Source organism: Dissoconium aciculare, assembly GCF_010015565.1.
Source record: "Dissoconium aciculare CBS 342.82 unplaced genomic scaffold K489scaffold_1, whole genome shotgun sequence".
NCBI classification, from domain to species: Eukaryota; Fungi; Ascomycota; class Dothideomycetes; order Mycosphaerellales; family Dissoconiaceae; genus Dissoconium; species Dissoconium aciculare.
This window is the reverse complement of record NW_022984951.1, coordinates 130360-155326: the sequence shown is the minus strand read 5'-3', so window position 1 is coordinate 155326 and position 24967 is coordinate 130360. Positions and strand designations below refer to the sequence as shown.

General features: G+C 57.3%; 10 protein-coding genes across 10 annotated transcripts; 6 read left to right on the top strand and 4 right to left on the bottom strand.

Annotated features, from left to right (window-relative positions):
* Positions 1-589: 589 nt before the first annotated feature.
* Positions 590-1729, top strand: K489DRAFT_311445 (uncharacterized protein; the record flags this gene model as incomplete). Its single annotated transcript, XM_033600780.1, has 1 exon — positions 590-1729. One exon carries the CDS (start codon positions 590-592, stop codon positions 1727-1729), a length of 1140 nt encoding a protein of 379 aa, XP_033463950.1.
* A 258-nt stretch (positions 1730-1987) lies between these two features.
* Positions 1988-3583, bottom strand: K489DRAFT_290303 (Bystin-domain-containing protein; the record flags this gene model as incomplete). The annotated part of the gene is made up of 1 exon (XM_033600174.1): positions 1988-3583. A coding segment is annotated over one exon (1596 nt), but the record flags the coding sequence as incomplete, so codon positions are not given.
* A 408-nt stretch (positions 3584-3991) lies between these two features.
* On the top strand, positions 3992-5752 carry K489DRAFT_300906 (Set1C complex protein; the record flags this gene model as incomplete). The annotated part of the gene is made up of 2 exons (XM_033600415.1): positions 3992-5471; positions 5607-5752. Coding segments are annotated over 2 exons (1626 nt in total), but the record flags the coding sequence as incomplete, so codon positions are not given.
* Positions 5753-6284: 532 nt separating this feature from the next.
* Positions 6285-7157, bottom strand: K489DRAFT_305776 (heme oxygenase-like protein; the record flags this gene model as incomplete). Its single annotated transcript, XM_033600550.1, has 1 exon — positions 6285-7157. A coding segment is annotated over one exon (873 nt), but the record flags the coding sequence as incomplete, so codon positions are not given.
* Positions 7158-7657: 500 nt separating this feature from the next.
* K489DRAFT_414467 (uncharacterized protein) lies at positions 7658-8187 on the top strand (the record flags this gene model as incomplete). The annotated part of the gene is made up of 1 exon (XM_033608167.1): positions 7658-8187. The coding sequence occupies exon 1, from the start codon at positions 7780-7782 to the stop codon at positions 8185-8187; it is 408 nt and encodes a 135-aa protein (XP_033463946.1). The 5' UTR covers positions 7658-7779.
* On the top strand, positions 8033-9066 carry K489DRAFT_1139 (uncharacterized protein). The gene has a single exon (XM_033598916.1). It carries the CDS (start codon positions 8336-8338, stop codon positions 8924-8926), a length of 591 nt encoding a protein of 196 aa, XP_033463945.1. The 5' UTR covers positions 8033-8335; the 3' UTR covers positions 8927-9066.
* K489DRAFT_309780 (uncharacterized protein) lies at positions 8942-11582 on the top strand (the record flags this gene model as incomplete). Its single annotated transcript, XM_033600658.1, has 3 exons — positions 8942-9052; positions 9123-10612; positions 11105-11582. 3 exons carry the CDS (start codon positions 8942-8944, stop codon positions 11580-11582), a joined length of 2079 nt encoding a protein of 692 aa, XP_033463944.1.
* Positions 11583-18340: 6758 nt separating this feature from the next.
* On the top strand, positions 18341-19969 carry K489DRAFT_385666 (uncharacterized protein; the record flags this gene model as incomplete). Its single annotated transcript, XM_033606152.1, has 1 exon — positions 18341-19969. One exon carries the CDS (start codon positions 18341-18343, stop codon positions 19967-19969), a length of 1629 nt encoding a protein of 542 aa, XP_033463943.1.
* A 217-nt stretch (positions 19970-20186) lies between these two features.
* Positions 20187-21059, bottom strand: K489DRAFT_1095 (uncharacterized protein). Its single transcript, XM_033598881.1, has one exon. The coding sequence runs from the start codon at positions 20848-20850 to the stop codon at positions 20413-20415; it is 438 nt and encodes a 145-aa protein (XP_033463942.1). The 5' UTR covers positions 20851-21059; the 3' UTR covers positions 20187-20412.
* Positions 21060-22368: 1309 nt separating this feature from the next.
* K489DRAFT_1055 (uncharacterized protein) lies at positions 22369-24619 on the bottom strand. Its single transcript, XM_033598856.1, has 4 exons — positions 24424-24619; positions 23979-24323; positions 23641-23922; positions 22369-23581 (listed from the first exon to the last, which is right to left on the bottom strand). Exons 2-4 carry the CDS (start codon positions 24136-24138, stop codon positions 22407-22409), a joined length of 1617 nt encoding a protein of 538 aa, XP_033463941.1. The 5' UTR covers positions 24139-24323; positions 24424-24619; the 3' UTR covers positions 22369-22406.
* Positions 24620-24967: the final 348 nt, after the last annotated feature.

Genomic DNA, 24967 nt, shown 5'->3' with positions numbered 1-24967 from the left:
AGATGTGCAGCCGATGGTTAATAATTAGGCGGATGAACCGACCAAGATTCTTCACCCACGCCCGGTGGGCATCGTTCTTCGCCCGGGATGTCTGTCCTCAACGCTCACGCATACATACATGCATACATGCGTACAGTACAGTACTAAGAAGAGCTCGCATATCCCAGGTTGGAAAATTTGAGTAGGAGAGACGGGTAAGCTGTAGATGAACAGGTTTCGATTGAAGATCTCGTTGATCATGTAACGTTCTGCCCAGACATACTAGGGAACTTCTATGTGAATGCCTGGTCTTGTATTAAATACCCGGTTGGACGTCCAGTAGGGCGAAGTAGCGTGAGTTGTGTTTTGGGTGGCGGGAGGGTCAACCATTGATGACTGTAGGGCTCGCTTTCGGGCGGAAAGTCTCATGCGGGTGGGTGACTCCCATCATCATCATCAAATTGAAAGAGCTGGAGAGAGAGAAAAAAAAAGAGCCCTACTCGTTACAATCCTCGCACCTCTCGGCGCAAACATCTCCTACATTCGCAAAGGTGGAGAAGTGAAACACAACATCGCGAAGGAAAAACAAGAAAGAAAGAAAATTCCCATCATGCCCGCTCGACGCTCGGCCGCAAACCCCATCGATTTGGCCCTCTGTCGGCGCTGTCAAACCGTCGACCCAGCCATCACGGTCCGCAGCGAGCCCCTCTGCGAATCGTGCTTCAGCCGATATGTGCACACCAAGATCGTCAAGCGCATGGAGAGTTTCCGCGTCCGGTACGCCGACCCGGGCCAGCAGCGTCGCCTGCTCCTGCCCGTCACCTTCGACGCCAGCTCCATCACCCTGCTGCATGTCCTCCACCATCACCTGAGCGGCCGCCAGATGCAGAAGACCGGACGCACCGGCTTTCGGTTGCTCCTCGTGCACGTCCGCGACGACTCCCGGCGAGACGTCGACCTGCGCCACGACGGCCGCTCGCCCATGCTCGATCGGCTGGAGCGGGCGTACCCCGGCCACGAGTGTTCCGCCATATCCCTCTCCGACGTCCTCACGCAAGCGGGCATCCGCGAGCTCTTCCCGTCGTCGGTCCCATCATCGGAGGGAGGCGGAGGAGGAGACTCCGGAGGGACCGCTCCGACCGGCTCGACCCCAGCCGACCGCCTCCAGCATCTCCTCGGCTCCCTAGGGTCCGCGACATCCCAGGCCGACGCGCGGGACCTCCTCGAGCGCCGGCTCCTCGTCGCGCACGCCCGGGCGCACTCCTGCGAGGCCATCCTGCAGCCCGACAGCACGACCCGGCTGGCGGAGAAGACGCTGGCGGAGACGGCCAAGGGGCGCGGCTTCGCGCTGCCCTGGCTCATCGCGGACGGGGAGTCGCCGCACGGCGTGGCCTTCTACCACCCGCTGCGCGACCTGCTGAACGCGGAGATCGCGGCCTACATCGCGTTCCTGGGGGCCGCGGCGGAGGGGCTCATCGTCGCGGGGCCGGCGGTCAAGCCGACCACGGTGAGCGCGCGGCGGGCCACCATCGACGACCTCATGGCGCAGTACTTCGCCTCGGTCGAGCGGGAGTATCCGTCCATCGTGGCCAACGTCGTCCGCACCACGGCCAAGCTGGAGGCCGCGCCGTGGCGGGAGGCCGAGCTGCGCTGCGAGTTGTGCGAGATGCCGCTGGACGGACAGGCGCCGGAGCGGAGCCGGTTATGCTACGGTTGCATCCGGACGCTGCCGGCCGTGGCCGCCGGATGATGTCTCCCCTTTTTTTCTCTCTCGCATCGGGCAGTAGGACGCGAGAATGTGGGCCGACGGTGAAAGAACGCACGCGTGGAAGTGCGTCGAACTCGAATCATTTCGATCTCTTCCGATCTCTGAGCAGACAGGAAGAGAGAGAGAGAGAGAAAAGAAAAAGGCGATTTTGCTCAGACGGGATTGGGCTTCATCATTAACGGCCCCCTCAAAAAAAGGTTCTCTACCTAGCAAACCTCATCGAAACGATCATACATCGACCATGGTATCATCACCGCCGTCGCCCGTGTCCTGCTCCGCCACGACGCCCCTCCCCCGGCCCTCCAGCAGCTCCCTCCTCACCTCCGGTCCGATCTGCCGGTGCCCGCGGATCAGGAGGAGGTCCAACAGGGCCTCGCGCTGGTCCTCCGTGATCTCGTTCTTGTACCTCTGGGCGAAGGCCAGGAGCGACTGGTGCCACAGGACGGGCAGCTTCTGGTTCAGCGCGCCGTTGCGCCCCGCGCTCCCGACGCCGCCGGCCATGCTCACGTCGTCCCGGCCCCCGGCGGCGTCGTCCAGCTGCTGCTGCATGGCGCGGAAGCGCAGGAAGTGGAAGACCAGCGCGTCCACGACGCGGTAGGGCAGCGCGTACTTCTTCTCCAGCAGCGTGCGGATGAAGATGTTGCAGGCGCCGGCGCTCTCGACGTCCGTCATCATCTGGTCGGCGCCGATCTCGCAGAGGCGGTACAGCGCCGTGGCCGAGTGCAGCACGGGGATGGAGACGCGCGCCAGCACCGACGCGATGATCGTCGCCTCCCGCAGCGTGCACGTGCCCGAGCCCGCCAGCGGGAAGAGGAAGCCGCGGAAGAAGCCCGCGGGCTTGTAGAGCGCCTTCTTGAGCGCCTTGTAGAGGTGGATGTTGAGCTTCTTGGACTCGCGGATGTCCTCGCGCACGACGGGCAGCAGCACGTCGGTGCAGAAGGCCTGGGCCACGGCCGGCCGCGACGACGTGAAGATCTTGGTCGCCTCGTAGGTCGCGTTCGGCGTCCAGCTGTCCGGCCGCGTGATGGACACGAGGATGTCCCACTGCGGCAGCGTCGGCAGGATCTTGAACGGTTTGGGCAGACGCCCGGATTTGTAGCGCGAGAGGAGCAGGCCGACTTGGGAGTAGACTTCCACGACTTTGGCGGGGAGCTCGACGGCGTCCTCGGGGGCGCCTCCGCCCTGGACGTGTATGGGGATCTCTCCCCCGCCACCACCGCCGCCGGATCGCTGCTGTTCCTCGTGCGCGGCGATCTTCTCGAGAATCAAATCTGCTAGACTCGTGCCCGCGCCCTCTTGTCCTTCGCTGTTGTGTTGTTTCCTGTTATGCGGGTCGTCGTCGTCGTCCTTGTGGGGCTCGAGGAGCGTCGCGGGGTCGAAGGAGGGGTTGAAGCGCGAGAACATTTCCAAATCGTTCGGGTCCACCTCGATCTCCTCCGTCTCCTCCTCCTCCGATCCCCACGCCTCGTCGCCGTCGTCGTACTCGCCCAGTTCCGCCCCGCCGTCCTCTTCGTCTCCCAGCCCTAGCGGGTCATGTTCGGGGAAGCGACTTTCGAATGAGAACGCCGATGTCCCCTTCGCGGCCGGCTCGTGTGATTGTCTCTCGGCCGCGTCCTCGGCCGCGAGGTCTTGCCCCAGATCTAGAATCCTCCGTGTCGCTTTGCTGCCGACGTAGCCTTCCTGGTTCTTTTCGTCCTCGCCGGAGATGGATTTCCGCTTCTTGCCCGCTTTTTGCTTGAGCGCTGCTGTGGGGGAATATTCCTCGCTGAGGGGGTTGTGGCGCCGGTCCTGCCGTGCGGCGGCGGCGGACGAGTTGGAACGTGCCGCCTTGGGCATCGTCGCTCTGGGTGGAAAACCGCGTGTGTCGTAAGGCCGGTCTGGAAAAGTTTTTTGACTGCCGAATGTTCGACGCAGCTTCTGGTCACAGTTTGTGAAATCTCGCGGGAGAATTTATGGGAGAGTTGCATGGCGCGGCACGAGACAATAATTTTCTTATCGATAGCGTGACGCTTTTCTTTGCTCGGCCGACCTTCTTTCTTCCCAATGTTGGACCCTCGTCAAATTTATTGCGCCGAACAAGCTGTGCCTGCATACATGTCGTTACGACACTTGAAAGTCGCGTGGTCCTGGAGATCTCGACTGGACGACATCACGACATTGTGAAGACACACACTTCCAGGACACATCATGGTCGATTCGCCAGGAGCCGCGCAGTCACCTCTGCATCTCTCGGTTGGGGATCTCGAGCATGCGCCCACCGTACCATCACCGCTAAACCCAGCCTCGCGCCAGCCGTCGAAAACCCCAGCTCCGCACGCCGCGCCGATCCAACGCGAGCAGAGGGAAAAGAAAGACTCGTTGAAGAAGCGCGAGAGCGCGGCCAATGGCTCAACGGCATCATCAGCAAAGCGCAAGGCCGCCGCTACGCACACATACCCATCACCCCAGCGATTCAATGTGCCTCCCCCGCGGGCGCAGGACTTCGAGGAGCCCAAGGACGACTCGATGATGTCCCACGAGCCGTTCCCGCTGTACATGCCCGACAGCGAACGACAGCTCTACAAGCCCATCGACCTCGCCGAGAACAAGCGTGGCTATCGGTATTCCCGCGCCATCGCCGACCCCCTCTTCCCCCACAAGCAGTACTATCGCGCGACCTCGCCGCCGCCGCATTACGCGCGCATGAGCTTCGAGGACGCGGACAAGTGGATGCATTTCACCACCAACGCGCTCATCACTACGAACGAGAAGGGGTGGAGGATGGCTCGCTCGAATGTCTGTGCCCGGGAGGGGAGCCTATACTACGAGGTCAAGATCCACCGCGGCGTGCCGGCGGCGGGCCCGAATCTCGGAGAGACAGGTCCGCAGCCATATGTGCGATTCGGATGGGCGAGACGAGAGGCTCCGCTGGACGCGCCGGTCGGGTTCGACGGGTACAGCTACGGGGTGACGGACGTCCGGTTCGAGACGATGCACCGGAGCCGGCCCGGCAAATTCTTCCATCCCAAAAAGGCCAAAGCAAAGCCCTCCGTCAAAGGCCCCGCCGCGGCACCGACCACCATCACCCTCGCGCCCGAGGACCAACACGTGAAGGAAGGCGACGTGATCGGCGTGGAGATCCAGCTCCCCTCGCTCTCCCTGCAGCAGAAGATCGTCAGCGGGGTCTACAACCCGGCCGTCGACGCCGGCGACGGGTTCGACCACGCCTCGTCCGCGCCCGAGGCCGGCACCGAGCCCGCGGACGTGATCCGCGACCGCATCCCCGTGCCCTACAAGGGCAACAGCTACTTCGAGGTCCTCGACCACGTCGCCTCCAAGCCGATGGAGATCTACTCGGACCGCACCACCAACCTGAACAACCTGCCCACCTCCTCCTCCGGCGGCGCCGCCCAACGCGACGGGATCAAGGCCGCGCCGAACCCCAACCACGAATCGCCCTCGCTGCGGACGCTGCCGCACAGCGCCATGCGCGTGTACAAGAACGGGAAGCTGGTCGGCACGGCGTTCGAGAACCTCCTCGCGTTCCTGCCGCCGGCGAGCGCGCCGGCCAAGGGCGGCGGCGCGCGCGAGGGCTTCGACGACGGACTGGTGGGCTATTTCCCGGCCGTGTCGTGCTTCTTCGGCGGGATCGCCGAGGTGAATTTCGGGGATACGGGTTCCGGGTTTTGGTGTCCTCCGTCGCATCTCAGGGCCACGACGGCGAAGGCGACGGCGACTGCTGTTGGTGGCGGTGGTGCTACTGCTGCTGCAGCCGCTGCTGCTGTCCCGGTGGATCATCCCCAGCAGCAGCAGCACCCAGCATCGTCGTCCGATCCGGGGATGGAAGGGGTGGCGACGCAAGATATGGCGACGACGAAAGCGACCTCGTCGTCCACCACACGCGGGTGGAACCCCGGGAGGCAGTTGCGCGGGATCGGCGAACGGTACAAGGAGCAGGTCGCGGAGGACGTCGTGTGGGACATCATCGACGAGGTGGACTTCTTCGTGCAGGACGGCGGCTTCGAGGGCGAGGTCGGCGCCGGCGGGGCGAACGGGTATGGGGTCATTGGGGAGAAGAGCGGTCGGTTGAAGTCGGAGGATTGATCGGGGAAGGGCGTGGAAGGGAGGGAGAAGAAGACGGAGTGAGGTCGGTGAAGAATCAGAGCGGGAGGCTTTTATGGTGTTGTCCCCTCGTCGCTGTGAGGTCGTGACGATCCGTCGCTTTGCTGGTCGTGGTCGATTGGTAAGATTCCATATCCTCCGAGAATAGTTCCGGCAGCGGAGCTCGAGACTAGACCGTGTGTGCACCCGTCGCTTTGAGTAAGACGAGAGTCTCTCGGACTGTCGCACTGGTTGTTGTGCTGGGCGATGGGATGGATCCATGGATACCTTCATCGTTAGGGTTGGTTTGAATTTCCACAACCCAAACCCTAATGAGATCGACCGCAACCCCATGTGACATCGAACATCAGCGACGAGCGAACCACGCGAGGAGCACCCCGAGCAGTAAGAACAGTCCCAGGGCGGAAGGGGCCATAGCCCTGGCCGCCTTCACGGCCTTCTCCCGCAGAAACATCCGATCCAATTCCCCGACCAGCAGGATGTTCCGCTGAAACAACTCCCGCGCCATCTCGACCACCTCCCTCCTCTCCTCCTCCGAGAGCAGAGTCTCCGCCTCGAGCAACCTCGCCTTGAACTCGGCCTTGACATCCTCCCCGTCCTGCTCCCCGTCGAAGGAGAAGAAGGTGAACCCGGGCAGGGACTCTGTCGTCGTCGTCGTTTTCGTCGATCCCCCGTCGTCCCTCGCAATGCTGGAGGAAGAAGGGGAGGGAGAGGGGGAAGCGCGTCCCTCCAGCCAGAACTCCGGCCCGACGGAAGCGAATCGCGCCCGGATCCAGCGCCCGCCGGAGAAGATGGCCATGTAGAAGACCCAGGCGAAGGCGATGAAGAGGTGGGGCTTCCGGCGGACCTGGGCGCGCATGCGGTCGGCCCAGGGGTCCCCCAGCGGGACCGTGGCGTAGGCGTGTTTGCCCGCGACGCGGTGGAGGTGGTGGAGGTCGGACTTGATGCGCGGGGTGCGGACGAGCCCCTCGGGCCGGAGGGCGGTGATCCACGTGCGGAGCTCCTGGGCGTGGAGGGCGGCCTGCGGCGGGAGGTCCTTGTACCGCGGGGAGCTGGACGGGTGGCTGAGGTTGTGCTCGACGTGCCGGGCCAGGAGCTCCCATTCTTGTTCGAAGAGCAGGATGATTCGCAGGAAGGGGACCAGGCCGCGGGAGAGGACCAGAGGGGTCGTTTGGTGAGGTGGCAGGGAGAGCGGGAGGCGGGTGGTGATCAGGCGGTTGAGGTCGGTGTGGTGTTTCCGGGTCGCGGTGTTGATGAGGGCCGATAGCGTTGCATTTCCGGCCGCGTCGGGAGTCGAGGGAGGACTCGGCGGGTGGTGATGTTCTTCCATGGTTTTGTCGGATCGGGTCTCGTATACAGGTGGATATAGGGTTGATCTCGTGATGATGAGGACGACGATGAGAAGATGTATATATACATATATATATATGTATGCGCAAGGAGGAAGACGAGGGAGGGATTTTTTTCTTTCAATATATCTATGACAGGATGATATCAGGGAGGGAGGCCAACAATTTGCTCACACAGTGGATTTCATGTTCTGCCCTCCCCGACCGACACCGGGCCACATGGATCCAGTCACGGCATGAGAGGCGTCGGGTGGCGGATGTTCACATGTTCACATGTTCAAGGGTGATGTTGGCGGTGGTGGTGGTGGTGATCACGCAGACGGGGACAGGACAGGACAGGACAGGACAGGATGACTCTCTCACACTTCCGGACTTGAGAGGTGTAGTAATAACACCAGGCAGCTACAGTATATCATATGTAAAGCTACCTGTGTAGTCTACATACAGCCGACAGGAACATCTCCTCTCAGACACACAGCCACGTGACCTGTCGAACATGGCGCCTGTAAACGATCGTCACCTCCGTATGCCTAGGTATGTATATATCAGCTGGCCGCGCCTACCTCGTCACTTATTATTATTATGAGTTGCACATCTCACGCGAAACTTGCTCATGATGGGGTATATACTAGGCAGCTCTCTCTCAGAGATGGTCGGACCTCAGGCAGCTTCTCGACGATTTCCAGATCTCCAGTAGATAGATATAATAAGGGTTTGTCTGAATCACGTGACACTACTACCACTACTCCTACCACTCCTCTTCCCACCAATACTATTACTACTACTACTACTACTACTACTACTACTACTACTACTGCTGCTGCTCCTCCTACTACTCCTACTCCTCCTCCTCCCACTAACTCCTGCTACTCATCTTCCCACTACTACTACTCCTCCGACTATTCCTACTACTACTCCTCCGACTATTCCTACTACTACTCCTACTACTCCTACTACTCCTACTACTCCTACTACTCCTACTACTACTAACTACAGTCCTGTGTCGGTCCTCTAGAACTCCCAGCTTGGAGCTTGCCCCAGGTGTGTTTCGTGTGGGTTTTGTGTGGGTTATGTAAGCCGACTGCGGGGGTTTCCGTCATGTGGGTGTGAGGTTTCGCTCCAAGTTTCATCGGACTGCATGACCGTTGCTATGGGAGACGGCATGTCCGACCCAACAAGGTTTAGCGACTTGGAGAACATCAAACAACCGTTGTGGATTGGATGTGATGTGTGTACTGTGTGTACCCCAGGCCTGTATCGGATGCGTATGTTCGGTGATGTGAATGCATTTCGGCATATAACAACCGACGAGGCGCGTGGATCTGCCATGTATTGTACGCTTGTTGTATATACAGGACATACATCATTCGACGATAGCCCGTTCCCGCGCCTCACGTTCAACAACTTCCGTGTACTTGTTATTATTGTGTGTACATACACATCTCTTGCACAACCTAAACGCCCATCAATCCCCATTGCTTCCCACCGCTCTCTCGCTGTTGTTGTTTCTTGTTCTGGCTCGCGTTGCTCACCTGCAGCGTTTTTTCCGACCGCAACCACAACCACAATCGCATCGCATCACATCACATCACCTCCATCACCAGATCCAGCCGGAACCCACTCGCGCATCAGTACCAAACAATCTCATCGTGCCGCCCGCATATCCATCCCCCCTTCCCGGGCGACCCTGAATGGTCATTTGATCGGTTCTTGCGCTGCTCGCAGCTGAACGATCTCCTTCGCCATGGACACCAGCTACCTGTCGCAGCAGGTCACCACCATCATCGAGCGTCTGCATGGCTTCTTCGACGAGATCGGTGTGCCCAGTCATGAGCGCGACTCGCGGGAATCCGAGGTGAGTTGCGCGCGCGCAAACAGATGGTTGGCCTTTGCCGCAAAACACAGCTCACGCATCATCATCACAGCTATTCTCCGCCCTCTCCGAAACCCTTCACAACCAGCTCAACATCGTCGCCAAAGAGAAACATGAGCTCACCGAAAAGGCGCAAAGCCTCATCAAAACCATCCGGCAGATGGAGCGTTCCCTAGACGACTCACGTCCACAGAGCGAATTCGAGCAGGAGGCGGACGGTCTACAGATCACGTTCCCATTGATCACTTGCATACAAAGGCTGAAGGAGAAGCATCATGCGATATCCAAACTTCATCGGGAACGCTTCGAGCAGGTGAAGAAGCTCGTCGAAGCTCTCCAATCCTACGCGTCGCACCTCGAGCCGTCGTTCGTCAAGATCAAACTTCCACCAACAGCGCCGAACGCCGAAATCCCTCCGTCGTTTGACCTCTCTCCAACATACGTCGGAAAACTCGACGGCGAGTTCACGCGAGTGTACGAAGAGTACAACAGACGTATCACGGCCGTCTCACAATATGCAGATGAAATCATCAATCTATGGTCAGAGCTGGGAGTCCCACAAGCCCAGGTCGACAGCCAGATCGTACAGCACGCACGCGAAGCGCCGGAACAATTGGGTCTCCACCAGGATGATCTCAAGCGACTTGTGTCGAAGCGCGACAAGCTCGTGGCCGAGAAGCAACAGCGAGAGCGAAAGCTGAAGGACTTGCGTTCGACCGTGGACGGTCTATGGGAGAGGTTGGGAGTAGATGAGAGCGAGCGGAAGCAGTTCCTCGCGGCCAATCGCGGCTGCGGCCTGCGCCAGATCAACGAGTTCGAGGATGAGCTATCACGACTCAACGAACTCAAGCGCCAGAACCTCCACATCTTTGTCGAAGATGCGCGGTTCAAGCTTCAGGCTCTATGGGATGATCTGTACTACTCAGAAGAAGAGATGTTGGACTTTACTCCGGCCTTCTCAGATGTATACTCTGACGCGCTCCTTTCTGCACACGAGCAGGAAATCTCCCGATTGGAGACCCTCAAAGAACAACGCGCCCCGATCCTGGCGGTGATCGACAAGCACCGCAGCATCATCAACGATCGGCAGGAGCTTGAGAAGAGCAGCCAAGATGCATCACGGTTGACGTCCAAAGGCCAAAAAGGCGAGAAGCGTGACCCGGGCAAATTGCTACGAGAGGAAAAGATGCGAAAACGCATCACGAAGGAATTACCCAAGGTCGAGGCGGAATTGCGCAAAACCCTCGAGGCCTGGGAGGATGAGTATGGACGTCCCTTCTGTGTCCACGGTGAGCGATATCTCGACGAGCTCGAAGCAGCAGCGGTCGCCAAAGCGCCACCGCCGAGAAGCAAGACCCCCAGCGCACTTCAGCCAGCGAGGGAGGCGCCCAAGAGCGTTGGCCGAAGTGGTGCGCCAGCGAGCAGGGCAGGTACTGTTCGCGGCCCTCCACCACCACGAAGTAAGACCCCGACTATGGTACGGAGTGGCGCGACGAGTTCGATGGCCGGCTCTCATCTGGCACGATCCAATGTCCCTGTCTCGTCCGCCAAAGTCAGCCCGTCCAAGATCCCTGGCGCCTCGAGACTACCCATGAGCGCTCTTCGAGACGGTAACAACTCTCCCGAGCGCCGGCAACATCCTGCACGGAGTCAGACGGCTATCGGACATCGCCCAGACGACATGAACGGCACCATCCGGATGCCACCTCCTCGGGCTCCCCCGCCGAAGATGAAGGATCTCTTCCCGGATACTCCTACACCCATGACCGGTCACCACCCCAACAATAAAGAGAACGGATCCGACCCCGATCGCAACATCAGCATGGTCCGCCACGTCGACTCGGACGATCCCTACACACATTCCCACAACTCTTACCTCCACTCGTCGATCTCCCAACATCAGAATCACAACCAACATCAACATCCACAACCCCAACCGCCCCGCCACCACCCTCACGACTCCCACCACCCTCACTACCCGCCTCCCCCGCGCTCCTACGACTCCTACAGCACCACCTCCACCCGGCCCCCGAGCAACACCAACAACAATAACACCAACAACAGCCGCCAGGACTACCCGGTCGCCCCACCCTCCCGGCAAACCAGCACGACATCCTCCCTCCTCAGCGGCGGCACCGCGGGAAGCAGCATCACCGGCGGCAGCGGCTACGGCGGCGCCAGCAGCACGACGGGCACGACCGTCAGCGGCGGCGGCGGCGGCAGCGAAAACTGGGAGTCCTACACCGACAACTCCGAGCTCGACGACAACGACGACGGCGACGCGGCCTATTACGCCCACGTCCAATCCCAGCAGCAGAGGTCCACGCTGTCGAAACGCCCCGCCACCGCCAACGGCATGCACCTCGGCGCGGTCAAACGCGTGCGCGAACACGCCCTCGCGGAGCCCGACGGGCCGGCGGGGAGGGGCATGACGATGATGATGGGGAGTCGGGTGGGCAGCGATGTGGCGTGGTCGACGGAGGACGAGGGCGTCGTCGGGGAGACGTATTGATCTCTGTTTTTTTGGACGATGGATGGGGTTCATGAGGGCTTGTCCTCCTCCTCCTCCTTCTCTTGCTATTCTTGTTGACGACGATGATGTTGATGAAAAGGCGGTGTTTTGTTCTTCTCCTTCTATTCTCCCACTCTCTCTTTTGGACTGAGAGAGGGAGAGAGAGGATTGATTGATTGATTGGTTGGTTTGATTGATTGGGTTGGGTTGATTTGGTCGGTTGCATCATTATACCGGGCGGCGCGCCTTTCACGGCTGGCCCATTGCTTGCTTGCTTGCTCGCTTACTTGCTTATTACTCTTCTGCTCGTTGGATCATCGCGCGTGGTTTCAGGAGTGATTTATTTGTTCATCTCTCTCTCTCCCGCCTCTCTCTCTTGTGGAGGAGAACGGGACATGGCGAGACCAAAACGAAAACCGGCCCGTGTGTATAGCAGGGAGAAATCGATTCGGGAAAAACTTCCATGGATCCCCCCTTTCTTTTGGGGTTTCCTTTCCCTTTCCCAATGCGCTGTCTGTTTCGTGTGTGTGACGCTTTCCCCGTGAATGCTACTGCGATGACGTCGGAACCCTTTCGGAACGGGAATGTTTTTTTCCAAGAAAGAAACCAGCAGGCGAGGGATCTCGATCCGCTGCGTCCGGGTTGGCTCGTCGGAAAGCACGTGTGTCCTGCCGTTCCTTGTTCACACACACACGCACGCACACACAAAAGCACACATAGAAGCACAAAAGGCCCATTTCCTACAACTTCTCCTCTCTCTCTCTCTTTCTTTCATCGAATATGTCTTTCCGATCGATTTCTACATGAGAGGAGCAGGAGGAGCAGGAGGAGGAAAACCGGTTCAGAATGGGCCAAAACGATGACGATCTGCGTTTCGAAACAAAGCACATCGGAGATCGCCCCGGCTCTCTTATTTTTTCTTTCATGTAAGGCAGGCCCGAGAGACCCAAAAAGGCCACGGTCGTGATTCGCGACGTGCGGCAAATCCGTAACAGGTGACGTTGTTTCCCCCCGGGAGTGGGGATGATGTCGGTTGACGGACCTACAATACTTATTACACGGGTACCTAGGTAGGTAGGTAGACTTCGCATCGATGGGAACCTCGGAAGGCGGAAAATCATCACCAAAAGGGAGATTTCTTCGATCGGAGGAATCCTTCCAGAAGGGAAAACCCTCCCTCCCTCCCTCACGATATGCACGTCTGAAGAAGAAATTGTGGACCTTTTGTTTTTGTTTAAGAAAGTGCTTCTTATTTATTATCATCACTGTGAAGGGGCGCAGGGGAGAAATACAAAGTGGTTCTGTTGATAACCTTGCCGCCGCCAACGAATTCGTTTCCTTCACTGAAAATAGGGTTCTTTTCTACTTTGATCTCCTCCTCCTCCTCGTCGTTCTTATCTGCTAATCCGCCGTCGATGACTGTCGCGTGTAGTGCCATGCAGTGAAGTGTCTACACGACAACGGGTCGGAGGAGGAGAGACCTTTCGCCTCTACTACAGCATGCGTTCGACATTATTCAACCGCCTACATATTTCATACCGCAGTTGTTGAATCATCGTGACGATGGGAGAAACCGTCGCCCTTACAGGAGAGAGGATCATCAGTCGATGTGTGTGCGTAAGAATTGCGATGCCATTGCGCACGGATGGTGGACCATCACTGTGGTAGCAAGCGAAGAAACAACGTCATAGCCATATCTTCCCCTCAGGCATGTTTGGAGGGAACTTCACTGGTGCCGGTCGTCAAAGATGCGAGAGGAGATGCGATGGATGGTGATGATGATGATGGCGGTAGATAGATAGGCTGTGGGAGTTCAAACCCACCGGCGCCTTGCGTGAGGGATATGTCTCCGTCGATTTACCATCGTAACAATTGACCGAGATGTTTGAATTTACCTAGGTACTATCTGAAGTTGGGCACAGAAATCCCCGTCTTCGCCGCAGTAATCAAGATAGTAGCGTGTCATCGTCGTCAACACATCAGCGAGATTCGAACCGCCCCTTTTCCATTTTGGAGAAGATTTGTTTATCTCTACATCCCCCCAACTTGTCATGATATACCCATTCCGCGATAGCACCGAGAGAGACAGAGAGAACGAGAGAAAGAGAGCAGAATCTGGACTATTGCGCCGAGTTTTTTTCCACAGACAGTGGTGAAATCGAGCCAACGGAAACGCGAACTTCTTCGCCATCGTCCCGGCCGGTGCAAAACCTTACCAGAGAACGAGGAGAGGATTTATTAGTCCTCAGCGGTAGTCTTGGTGAGGTGGTCTCTACAAATGCAACACCACTCAAAGAAGAGATTTCCTTCTCCCTCAGCTAGACACAGCAGCCCGATCCCGTCCGCATTATTCTTCTTCTTCACAGAAGTGGGAGCGTGTTGGAAAGGACGTGGGATGGAACGCTTGAGACCTCTCTCTCGCTCTCTCTGCGACGTCGGAGTCTTCTCCTTTCCAATCGGTCGGTCGTTGAAAATAGACGAAGCAAATTGACGCCCAAGGTTGTTCATGTACTCCACAATTTTCTTTCACCTTGTAATGTTCGTCTCGCATATGTTTCTCCCCTCCCGCGTCCCCGCACGAGATCATCCCGGGATGATGTTTCTTGATGATGGCATATGGTTGTCCCATCACAAACGATCACCGTCTCGCCGGGAGACCCACAAAACGAAAAACGTTTCTTCCCGAGATGCAGATCCTGACAGAGGTGATGTGTTGTTGCTCTTGTGAGCGCGAAAGACTATACTTATTACAGTTATGCAGGCGTTTCTGCCAGATAGCGCCATCGCATCTCGTTCATTCCTGCCTTTGGCCTTGGCATAGTCGATGGTTGCTGTCCCCTCTTTCTACTGTCCCTCGCTCGATGCTTCCTTCGCGCGCGCGCCAGCTAGAGATGTTGTCTTGGGAGGGAGAGTTTCATTCGCTTGAGACGAGATGAGATGTGAAAGGGCACGAGCGCGGCACCGCTCGCGTGACTTTATGATCATGAATGTCATTTACTTAGTGTGAACGCCTCTTGGGACCCTTCACTCGGCATCTGCTCGGCTTTGGATCTTGATGGTTCTCTCGCTCTCTCTCGAGGGGACAGACTGAGCCGAGAGCAAGCGTTGTTTGAAAGGCATATAACATCTACTGTAGGAGACGGGAAGAAGCGAAGGTACCGTATAGAACAACCACGAGACTAATGATGCTCTCACGTGCTGCTCCCCCGGATGGAATTGCCCCGGTGCTCTACTCCTCTCTCCTCTCTCTCTCTCTCTCTCCGCGTGGTCGCGTGTCCGACTGACGTGTTGCCCTCACATACATAGCCGAGAGATCCCACCGGTCACCGGTCACCCACCTGTCGCATGTCGCATGTCGCATGTTGCGCATTCATCGCCCCCTCATCTTCATACTCCGCCTTCCTGCCTGCCTGACCGTCTCGCAGCCAGATGATCACGTGCAGGAGGAAAAGCCAGATCTGAAGGACCAAGGCAGGCAGGCAGGGCAAAAGGTGGCAGCACACACACACACCGATGTACGTACTCCATCTCCACGTTGCTGTGGGAGTTGCGCCAACTACGTACAGGAACAGTCCAGCAGGAGTAGTAGTAGTAGTAGTAGTAGTAGTAGTAGTAGTAGTAGTAGTAGTACATTTTGGACAATTTGTACCGTGAAACTCGGTCATCGGGTACCGGATTAAGCTATTGGAGCCTGCAACCTTATCTCCAGCCAACCCCAGGTCATGCCCGATTGTGATGTCGTTGTCGCACACGCACACACACACTCTCTCTCTCTCATTCTCATTCTCATTCTCTCACTTTGTCTCTCTCTCGTGAAATGGTACATGCACGGATATGGTGCATACTGCAGGCGGCACCGGTCGCAAGGGAAATCGCCACCGCGCCTCAGTGGGATCATGTTCATCGTGTAGGAACGGATATGCATACGTTCTCTAGTGATATGTAACAAGCGTCATCTGGTGTTCTCGCGATCCGAAATTGTTGTCCCTTCAGAACCTCCTCCTATGGCGCCTCAGCTACAGTAGTGGACGAGAAAGCCGGTACTGCGAAGACCCTGGGTTCTGGGCGTGCCGAGAGAGAGAGAGAGAGAGAGAGAGAGAAAGAGGGGAAAGCACATCCATCTCGTGTTTGACTATTATAATACAGTACATCCACCATGTCTCACCCGAGACTGTGGAGAAAGCGGTGTTCCTCCAACACCATCAGTAGTAAATTTCCAATCCCAAACTGGTCGATGCTTTCCCCATCTACGTAAGAGAAAAATCAACCCCGCCGATGTAGCCTCTCTCGTGAAGACACGATGGGAAAAAACATGCACAACGGAACAAAAATGAGTCATCGTTCTCGTCCGTATGCAGGTGCAAGTGATCGCCTGTCGGGGTGTGGTTGACGAGAGATCAACACAAGGTAATCAGCCTGCATCATTACCCAGATCACATGCCATTGGCGGGCTGCCCAGTGATCTGACGGTGGAAAGCTGCTGGAGCCTGGCTGGAGAGGTCTTCTTTCTGGGATCCCCCCCCCCCGCCAATCGGGGCATCGCGTCTCTAGAAGAACCTTGGAAAGCACTACTGCATTGGCATCTCGACCGCCGTCGCCTGCGCATCCGGTCTGTTCCTTCCATCATTCGCCGGGATATCGTTGCAGAGAGGAAACGACGAAGGCACCTGTGCCTGTGTGTGCGGGTGTGGGTGTGTGTTTCGGGAGCTAGAAGGGCTGTCGAAGCAGAACTGGCAGGCTCCTCAGCTGAAGAAAAACTCCGCCCCCCTGGTTCGAGGCCACCACCACCATCCCGGGGCCTTCAAGGTTTGGCTTTGACGTAGAGATCTTCACTCCCCATGCATCATTCTCGCTTCTCTGCTCTATTCGTCGCGTGCAGCGATTGTATGTCGCTGGCGGACGCATGTTCTCAGCTGCACCTCTCGTCGCCACTGTGACTCTCTTCCGTCTGGCGCGAGGCTGACTGCGCATCAGATCATTGGCAGTCTGCGCTGCAGGTCATGTTGCATTGTGGTACTGTCGCAAACGGTGAACGCGGAGACTGCAGTACTTGACATGACTACTATATTGTTTTGACCGCCACGAGGAAGGATTGCCACATCATATGGAGGCGGGTGGCCGCGCGAGTCGTCGTCGCGGATACGTCCGATCAGTCAGTCCCTCTCAGTCAGATTAGATGGGAGGACCAGATCGCAACGGCAATTGTGGCACCGGCATTATTGTAATCCACATGTTTCGGCATTTGCTAGGTGAAAGACACACACACGCACACGCACACGCACACCGTCATCCAAATGAATGGATATGTAATATATACTGTTTACAGCGTGACTGGGATACGAACAAGGCACGAGCGCAGGTGCAGCGGGCGGCGGGCCAGCGTATATGTATGTGCCCAGGTGGCAGCTGATTGATGATAGGCGTCGGGCGTCGACGCGTTTCCGTCCTTATCGTCGCCCGGCTTGTCTTGACAAGCGGATGGGAGGTGACGACTGTTTCCTCTGTACTCAGCACGCTGGCGAGAGGTTTGAGATCATTCAAGAGAACGAGAATGGTCTAGATGAGGCTGTGAGGATGACATACGAACTACGCATCAACGGAGTGTGTGTCCTCTTCGTGAGATAGAGGGAATCAGAGGGAGTCAGAGAGAGAGGCGTGTGAAGAAGGTGACATTGGCCGCGCCGTCCGCCCATCCATCTCTAATCCATCCGTCCATCCGCCGCGGCGCGCTGTCCCAAGAAGGGAACGACACCTGGGCACCTGGAAATAGACGGTGACCGGGACCCGGAGATAACCCATCCATTCCCGTCCGCTTACCACACCGCCAGTATATTCCTCTGCAGAACCGACAGGAATGCGTGGTTCAGTCTGCAGCTGGGAACAGGTGATCACTCTCTCTGTTTCCATCTCTGGCGGGTTCCACGACCGACACGGACACATCACTCGTCAGTCAGCGCGAAGAGGTCCTGTCTCTCTCCACCGCGACTCCCTCCGAGCGACCCGATCACTCCCTCTCTATCATAGTAATCAGCCAGCAGCAGCAGCAGCAGCACTACGTGGTAGTAAGTCCCACACATCTTCCTGTAATCCATGGATGGCTTCTTATCAGTGACTCTCGGTTACTTGTCCTACACTCTAATCCAAGACATATCTGTTTCTTCTCCTCTTTCCAATCCTCCATCTCTTATTATATTCTGTACCACAACCAGGAACCATACAACGGTCAACCCAGCCCGATTCGGACGCCAGTCAACCCCTCCAGCGTTGCCCGGTAGTCGACGCACTGCACCTCACGACCCTGTGAGACCGATCAGCCGGGCCCTGTGAGCCTAAATTCCCAGCGGTATTACGTACTTCAAACTCGTCCCGACGCGCCGTTGCAGCACTTGGGTCCACACACTTCACTCGATCCGACCGGACCTGACAGGCGGCTTTGGCCGCAGCTCTTGGTAACTGGTGATCATCTCAGAGGAGAAAACCACTACGCCGGCCTGCGAACATTGGCGCCGATTGGCGGACAAGGGAGCGTCCAGAGGGAGCAAGTGCGGGCTCGGAGGCGCAAACACAAGACACGCGCACTGTTTCCCTTTGCATCCTTTCCTGCTCGCTCACCCAGACCCCAATTCGATCCGGGACTAGTCCTGACGACGAGGGTCCGGCTACCGAACGAAATGGTCATCATGTCTGGACTCTTCAAATACCCAACGTCGCCGCCGCACGCGGACGCCGCAGAAGCCCCATCGACTTGCCACACAACTATGGGACACTCTGCCATTCCGGCGGCGATCTCGACAACGACCACGAAAACCTCGACGACGACGACGACGACCATGTCGAAAACACATGCCACCCCCATGCCCGCCCGCCCGGAAATCTCACCTCTGCGGGCAAAGGCGGAGCCTGTAGCGATTCCTTCCGCCCGGACCCTGCAGATCTCCCACTCCCGCCAGAAACACGCGAGCGATTTCGTCGAGATGGCTCCCCGTCGGAGTCGCACTGTCAACGGCGGTGGTCGGAACAGCAGCGATCGCAGCAGCATGAAAACCGGCCGCTCGACGCATGATCCCAACTCGCTGCCGCCCGCGGTGGCGGCGCTGTTGGCCATGACCACGATCCCACCGCGACGACCGCAGCAACGGCGCCGACGGCGCCCCGAACAGGAACCGCCCGTGTCGATTGAGGAATTGGTCAGCAGTTGGAAGAGTGACGACTCCCTGCGGTCTACGAGTTATGGGAGTCCGAACCTCAGCATGCTGCTCGAGGACGCCGATGACGATGACGAGAGCATCGGGCAGTCGCGACGGCCGAGCGGCCTGGACGAGGAAGGGTATTTCAATGTACGCTCGTCTTCGAGCGAATCGATGCCATCGCTCGAGGCCGATGATCGATCAGTCCTCTCATTCAATAGCCTTGCGACTCCCGATTCCCTGCGGAGCCGGAGATCCATTTCTACGCTGAGGAAGGACAAGCAGCGCTCGGTGCCCGCGGTGGAGGAATGCCCATTAAACCATCCGCTCGCGCCTCCGTCGGACGACGACGAGGAGGGAGAGGAAGAAGATGTGCTGCAATTGTCCCTACGGAGCAAACCCTCCAAGACTCGCAAAGCAACATCCTCGTCATCCTTCAAATCCAACCTCACCCTCTCCTTGCAGTCGTTGAAAAACGCCGCCTTGAGTTCAATCTCGTCACTCCGCAGCAGCAGCAGCAACAATAACAACAACAACTCCACCACCACCACCACCTCACCACCACCCAGCCGCAATCCGTCCTCCACCGCCCACCTCGACGACATGCTCTGGTCCCACCCCTTCCTCTTCCCACGCTTCTCCTCCGAAGTCCGCCCGGCCTCCCCCGAACACAGCCAAAAATCCTCCTCCTCAAAGTCCACCAGCAAATCCGCCAAACAGTCCTCCCCGGGCTATCTCAACCCCATGCCCCTCACCTTCGAAGAACAAGAAGCGCCCTTCCAAAAAGCCCTGCACGAGCCCTACCTCCTCGAGGGCGCCGCGGCCGAGGAGTCCTCCTCCGACGACATGCCCCCCGCGACCATCCAGATGCGCACCTACACCTCCCGCCAGCAGTCCCGCCGCGCCGCCAAGTCATCCCGCCGTCCAGCCGCCGCCTCGCCGGATCCCAACTCCGAGGCCGGCCGCGCGCTCCTCGGCGCCCCGCCCGCCGACGCGCCCCGCACGAGGGAGGTCCGCGAGAACAGCGACTTCCTGCGCATCGTCGTCATGGAGATGAACATGCGCCGGCTGGGCAAACTGGAGAGCGCGGGCCGGGCGAAGATCTGGCTCCCTCCGCGCGAGGCGGCGTCCTCGGTCGTCGCATCGGGCGGCGGTTCTCCGGCGGTGCCCCGGCGCTGGGTCGGGGTTAGTGCGTATTGAGCGGGATCTTCTCGGCTTTGCTTATTTCTTCTGGAAGGTGTTTGGCGAATTCACAGCGAGGGGGGTCTTTCCTTGGGAACGGGTTTTCTGATTTTGCATTGCGTCGGGTACTCGTCCGCGGCTGTACGATTCTTGGGGAAAGGGGTCATTTTTGGACGGATTTTTGGATTTTGCGAGTGACGGACGGCGTGGATCCGGGAAAGGAGGAAAGATTGGACCCTTTTCTTCTAGCGTTGCGACTTTTTGGAAGGACTTGGAAGTGACCCACGCGCAGGGACGTCACGGGAAAGGAGCCCGCGCTCAAAACTCCTGGCGAACCAGGATGGCGAGATGGGCCTATGATGGTAATGATGAACGACCGACGGAAAGAATTCTCTTGGAAAAGAGGAGAGAGAGAGAAGGGAACGTAATGAAAGACTAGACGAAACAGTAAGAAAGAAAATTCATCCTTGAATCTGACCAACCTCGTCATGTTGCTTTCCTCTGCATATCTGAAGTGAAAAGCTCGCCCCCAGAGCCGTTCTGCGATCACGATGCCGCGTCCGACGCGCGGACGAGGAGATCTCGAGAGTCCTCGCGATGGTGGCAAGCGACATTTCGAGCGTCAGCAGGGCCCCTCTGTCGTCGCTCCACCGCTGCATGGCTTGTCCTGATCCATGCTCTTCCGTCATAACTTGGAAGACAAGCACAGCAGCTCCGAGTGTCGGACAATGTCCTCCTCGTCTATGGCGGCGCCGTCCCGAAGAGAAGGGAAGGTTTGCCCTTTCGAGGGGATGGGAAGGATAGGGAGAGAGGAGGGGAGATCCGGATGAAATGTATATGTATATGTGTGTGTATTTCGATCGGGGATCGAAAAGCGAGTGATGAGAGCGGCCGTCCATGAGGTGGTTGCGCGAGAGGAATGATGTGATCTTGTTGTTGTCATTATTCTGGGTAATGGTGCTGGTGGTGGAGGTGGAGGAGGGAATTATTGCGCAACCCTCTCTCTCTCTCTCGTCACGTCCCTTCTTCCCCGTGGGGAGAGGGCGAGGGCCATGTTCGCATGTATGGATTATTTCTTTGCTTTTGGATTGCGGCACGAGGTCATGATATACCATGATATATCACATTTACTATGTTGTATACATGTCGCCTCCCTCCACATGGGAAACATTAAATGCCTCATAGTGGAAAGATATGTGTGTGTATGTGTGATGATCTTCATTTGCTCGACCATAATATCGTGAGTAGGGCAGGGCAGACGAGCAGGGACGGGTGGAGAGGAGGCGCCCGCCCGTTCTCTTGCGCGATTTATTTCACATGCGAATGCCTGCGTGACCCTGCCATAATTGCCTCAATACTGTGCACCAGTGTTGATGACACACATTATACATGTCACGCACATATCAAACGATCCGATGGCGAAGAATATCATCTCATTTGATCGAGTCCTTCGCGGAGATTGGACCGAGTGATGATTCGCTCGCGGAACGAGAATCATGTTGATATATCACAACACGTGCTGGGCTTGGGGAGTTGTTCAAAACAGCGAAGAATACTCCGATGGTTGTACGTAACGTTTTCCTCATTACGAGCGGCACAAGCTGCAAGTGTATAGTGCCTGGGTACATGGATATATATATATATATATATATGTACATGTATCAATTCGTGGTAATGTTCCGACTTGAATGCGGCAGTTTTGGGATCTGGTCGACGGATTGACCCAACCATTCACTCGCCTCGTGGAGACGAGCTGTAACGGACGTCCTCTGGTCATGTATGTCAGCAATGGAAGGATCTGGGAAATGATCTTCGTCTGAGAGGAAATCACCCGACCTGGAGAGACGGCTGGTCATCAGCGTATATTTCACATGGATGGGATCGCGCTGCATGTGCATATGCACGTCTCTGGGAGGTCGATGATCTTCGTAGACGGCCGTTTCATTATTGGCACAGCCGCGTGGATGGAGAGCATGATGGCCGTCTGCTGGGAGTTGTAAGACACTGCCGGATATGCAATCTTCATCCAAAGGTTTGACAGGATTGACGACCAACCGGGATGAACGAAGGAAAATGGAGGAGGGGATGGGTAGAGAAGGGGGAGAGGAGTGGAATCCTTTCGTCAAATTTCATTCTGAATATTCTTCTCTTGTATGTCATAAAAGACCTTGCGCGTGGAAAAAGCATCAAATCAGTTCTCAAACTATGCAGACCTCTCTTCGCTATACGCCTTCGAACGCCCCATTCTGTGCAGCGACACAATGACCCATTCGTGCCCAACGAAACAAAGAGAACAGGGGGAGGAGAGTGTGATTTCTGCTTTCATTTTTTTTTTCTCGAAGAAAGAGGGATTCCTCATCCCGCGTTCATTATACGATAAATACAGCCGTTAGCGTGAGCATTTTTCGAAGCTGGGAATAAGGTAAGATGGATCGTCATAATCGGAACGTCATGTCTAGGATGCAAGGGCGCGGCCACCAGCGCGGCCCTTGTTCTTCACCTTGCCGCCGGCGGGGACAGTGCTCCATCCATCGTCCTCCAGGGCTTCGGCAGTGGTCTCGGCATCGGGCGCTCCGCCAGCGGGCACCACAGGCTCTTGCGGCTTAGTCGCCTTGTCGTGGACGATGTTGCCGTTCGCGGATGCATCCACGCCGTCTGTCGCACCAGCCTCTGCAGTGGTCTCCTCGCCATCTTCTGGGTCGTGGCGAAGCAGCTTGAAACTGGGACGGGCTTGCTGAGGGACATCTCCATTCTCCTTGGATTGACCGCGGCCGCCGTTGACAGGGCGCGAAGGTCGGCGGTTGTCCTTGCGGGCATCTGAAGTTGGCGACGTGATCTTGTCAGCATCCTGTTCGGCCTGACCTCGGTCCGCACGATCGGCACGCGTGGTGCGGTTGGCAGCATCGGCTTTGGCCTTTTCTTCGCGAGCCTTGTCATCAGCTTCCTTCTTCTCGCGGACAGCGACCTCTCGCTTCTCCTCGACCTCGCGTTCACGGGTCGCTGTGTCGATGGGACGGGCAGCTCCGAACGGCGAGGCCTTCGAGTCCGTCGCCGATGCAGTGGCATCGGGGTCAACTGTTGATACGGTTCGCTTGGCTAGGTTAAGTCTCGGTCGCTCCTTGGGTGCTTCAGGGGTTGGTGACGTGGGTGTAGATTCCACAGGAGCAGCGGCAGGAGGAGGTGCGTCGGGGCGCATCTTCGATCGCCATTGGTTGTCCTGTTCGGCAGCGGTCGGTGCGCGCTCGACATGAGGACGGGCCTCAAACTCTCTCCGCGGGGGCCTCGAGCCAGCGTCTGATTGACCCTCACCCCAGCTTGCACCCTCCCGTTCGCGAGGTCCACCCTCTCTCACTCGGCCACCGTCACGGTTTGGCGGGGCTTGTCCAGGTGGGGGCGATAATGGACCCTTGCGCTCCCAATTTCCGAGGTCGCGTACTTTACCATCGTTCTCGAAGAAACTCGGCTTGCGTGAACCAGGTCCCGCACGCTCGCCTCCAGCATCGGAAGCATTGTCCAAACTCCTGTTGAAGCCCCGGTTTGATGGCTGACGGGTGTTCTGTGGTAGTTCCGGAAGGGGACCACGACGAGTCCAGTCGGAGAAGTCGCGGGACGCTTCAGGGCGATCCTTGGCTGCACAAACAGTCAACAACAGAGCTTGTCGGCTCAAGACTCCATTTCGGAAGACTTACGTGGATCCGCAACACTGATCTTGATGTTCCGCCCCATGAATGAAGACTCGGATTTCGCCAATGCATTACGGAGACCCTCCGGTGTTGCAAATTCGACGTATCCGAATCCTTTGGGCTTTCGATCAACCTTGTCTTCCATAATGCGCACAGTCGTCACTTGGCAGTCCGACAAAAATCCCTCAATGTCGACGGATGTTACATTGTAGTCGAGGTTGCCGAGATGCGCAGTGTACGGAGGCTTGGTGGGAAATTCCACGGCTTCGCGTGTTGGGTATCGTGGTTCTGTCTCCATGTCAACTCACGCTCTGATGTAGTGTGTCCGAACCACTGTCTCTTACCGTAACTCGCCTGGCGGTCGCCGAAATTGTCGCCGCCACGAGGCTCACGTGGTCCGCGAGCCTCGCCCCAGGATGGCTGAGTGAAGGCACGCCTCTCGCCCGGAGCGTCGCGGGGGCCACTGCTGTACGAAGGAACGGCAGGGATGGGCTGCGTCTCCATCTCGTCGGCCCATGAACCAAGGGCTGTGATATCCTCATGTCAGTCTCATGGATTCGAGGTGACTGCAAAGTGCGAGGAAGATTGATCGGGCTGCTGTTGCTAGCGATGAATTTCGGGATCGTTGCGCATACATTGATTATTGAGAAAATCGCCCAAGGCCATCTTCTCTTGCTTTTTCTTGGGAGCTGTTGCCATGATGTCAGCGTGGGAGTCTTCGTAGAAAGCATTTCGACATCATCGTCGCCTGTGGAGAATTTCGTCGGCGAACAACTGCAGTGTGCGTACCCATGATTGCGGTTGTGTGTGGACCACGCGAAAATGCGACGCGTGGTGGTAGAGGCGCGAAGTTGCTTCACGCCGGGATGTAGTGGTGATCTCGGTGGGCGGTAAATGTGGCGGGCGCTGTGGTCACCCGTGTCGCTATTCGCAAGAGCGAGGATGTCGTGGATTGTAGTGTGTGGTGGTGATGGGTAGTGGTCCTCTGCGCTGCTGCACCCAAAATGCTGCTAGTGCTCCTCACGGCGAAATTGTCGCTTCCAAAGTGGCGGATGATCCCGCTGAACGGGTGGAACTAAAAATTTGACCTCAGCAAAGCCCGCACCCGCATTGGGATGATATCCTGCAAGGGCATGATCGACGCGGCTTCGATGTCATGGAGTATCGTTGCATACACAGGTAGAGGAACGACGTTCATCTACAAGGAGGGACGATATTTGCCCGCGCCAAATGCAATACTGTTCTCCGTCGAAGATTGAGATGATTTGTAACAGTATCAAGAGCCTTTGAAAATACCTGGCAGGAACGAAGATGCGATCAAACAATTCCAAAG

Coding starts and splice junctions, on each gene's coding strand:
- K489DRAFT_1095 (XM_033598881.1), bottom strand. CDS start 20,850: ATGGACGGCCGCTCTCATCACTCGCTTTTCGATCCCCGATCGAAATAC.
- K489DRAFT_1139 (XM_033598916.1), top strand. CDS start 8,336: ATGACCGTTGCTATGGGAGACGGCATGTCCGACCCAACAAGGTTTAGC.
- K489DRAFT_1055 (XM_033598856.1), bottom strand. CDS start 24,138: ATGGAGACGCAGCCCATCCCTGCCGTTCCTTCGTACAGCAGTGGCCCC. Junction 23,923..23,978: donor CGACCGCCAGGCGAGTTACG/GTAAGAGACAGT, acceptor ACATGGAGACAG/AACCACGATACCCAACACGC. Junction 23,582..23,640: donor GATCAGTGTTGCGGATCCAC/GTAAGTCTTCCG, acceptor CTGTTTGTGCAG/CCAAGGATCGCCCTGAAGCG.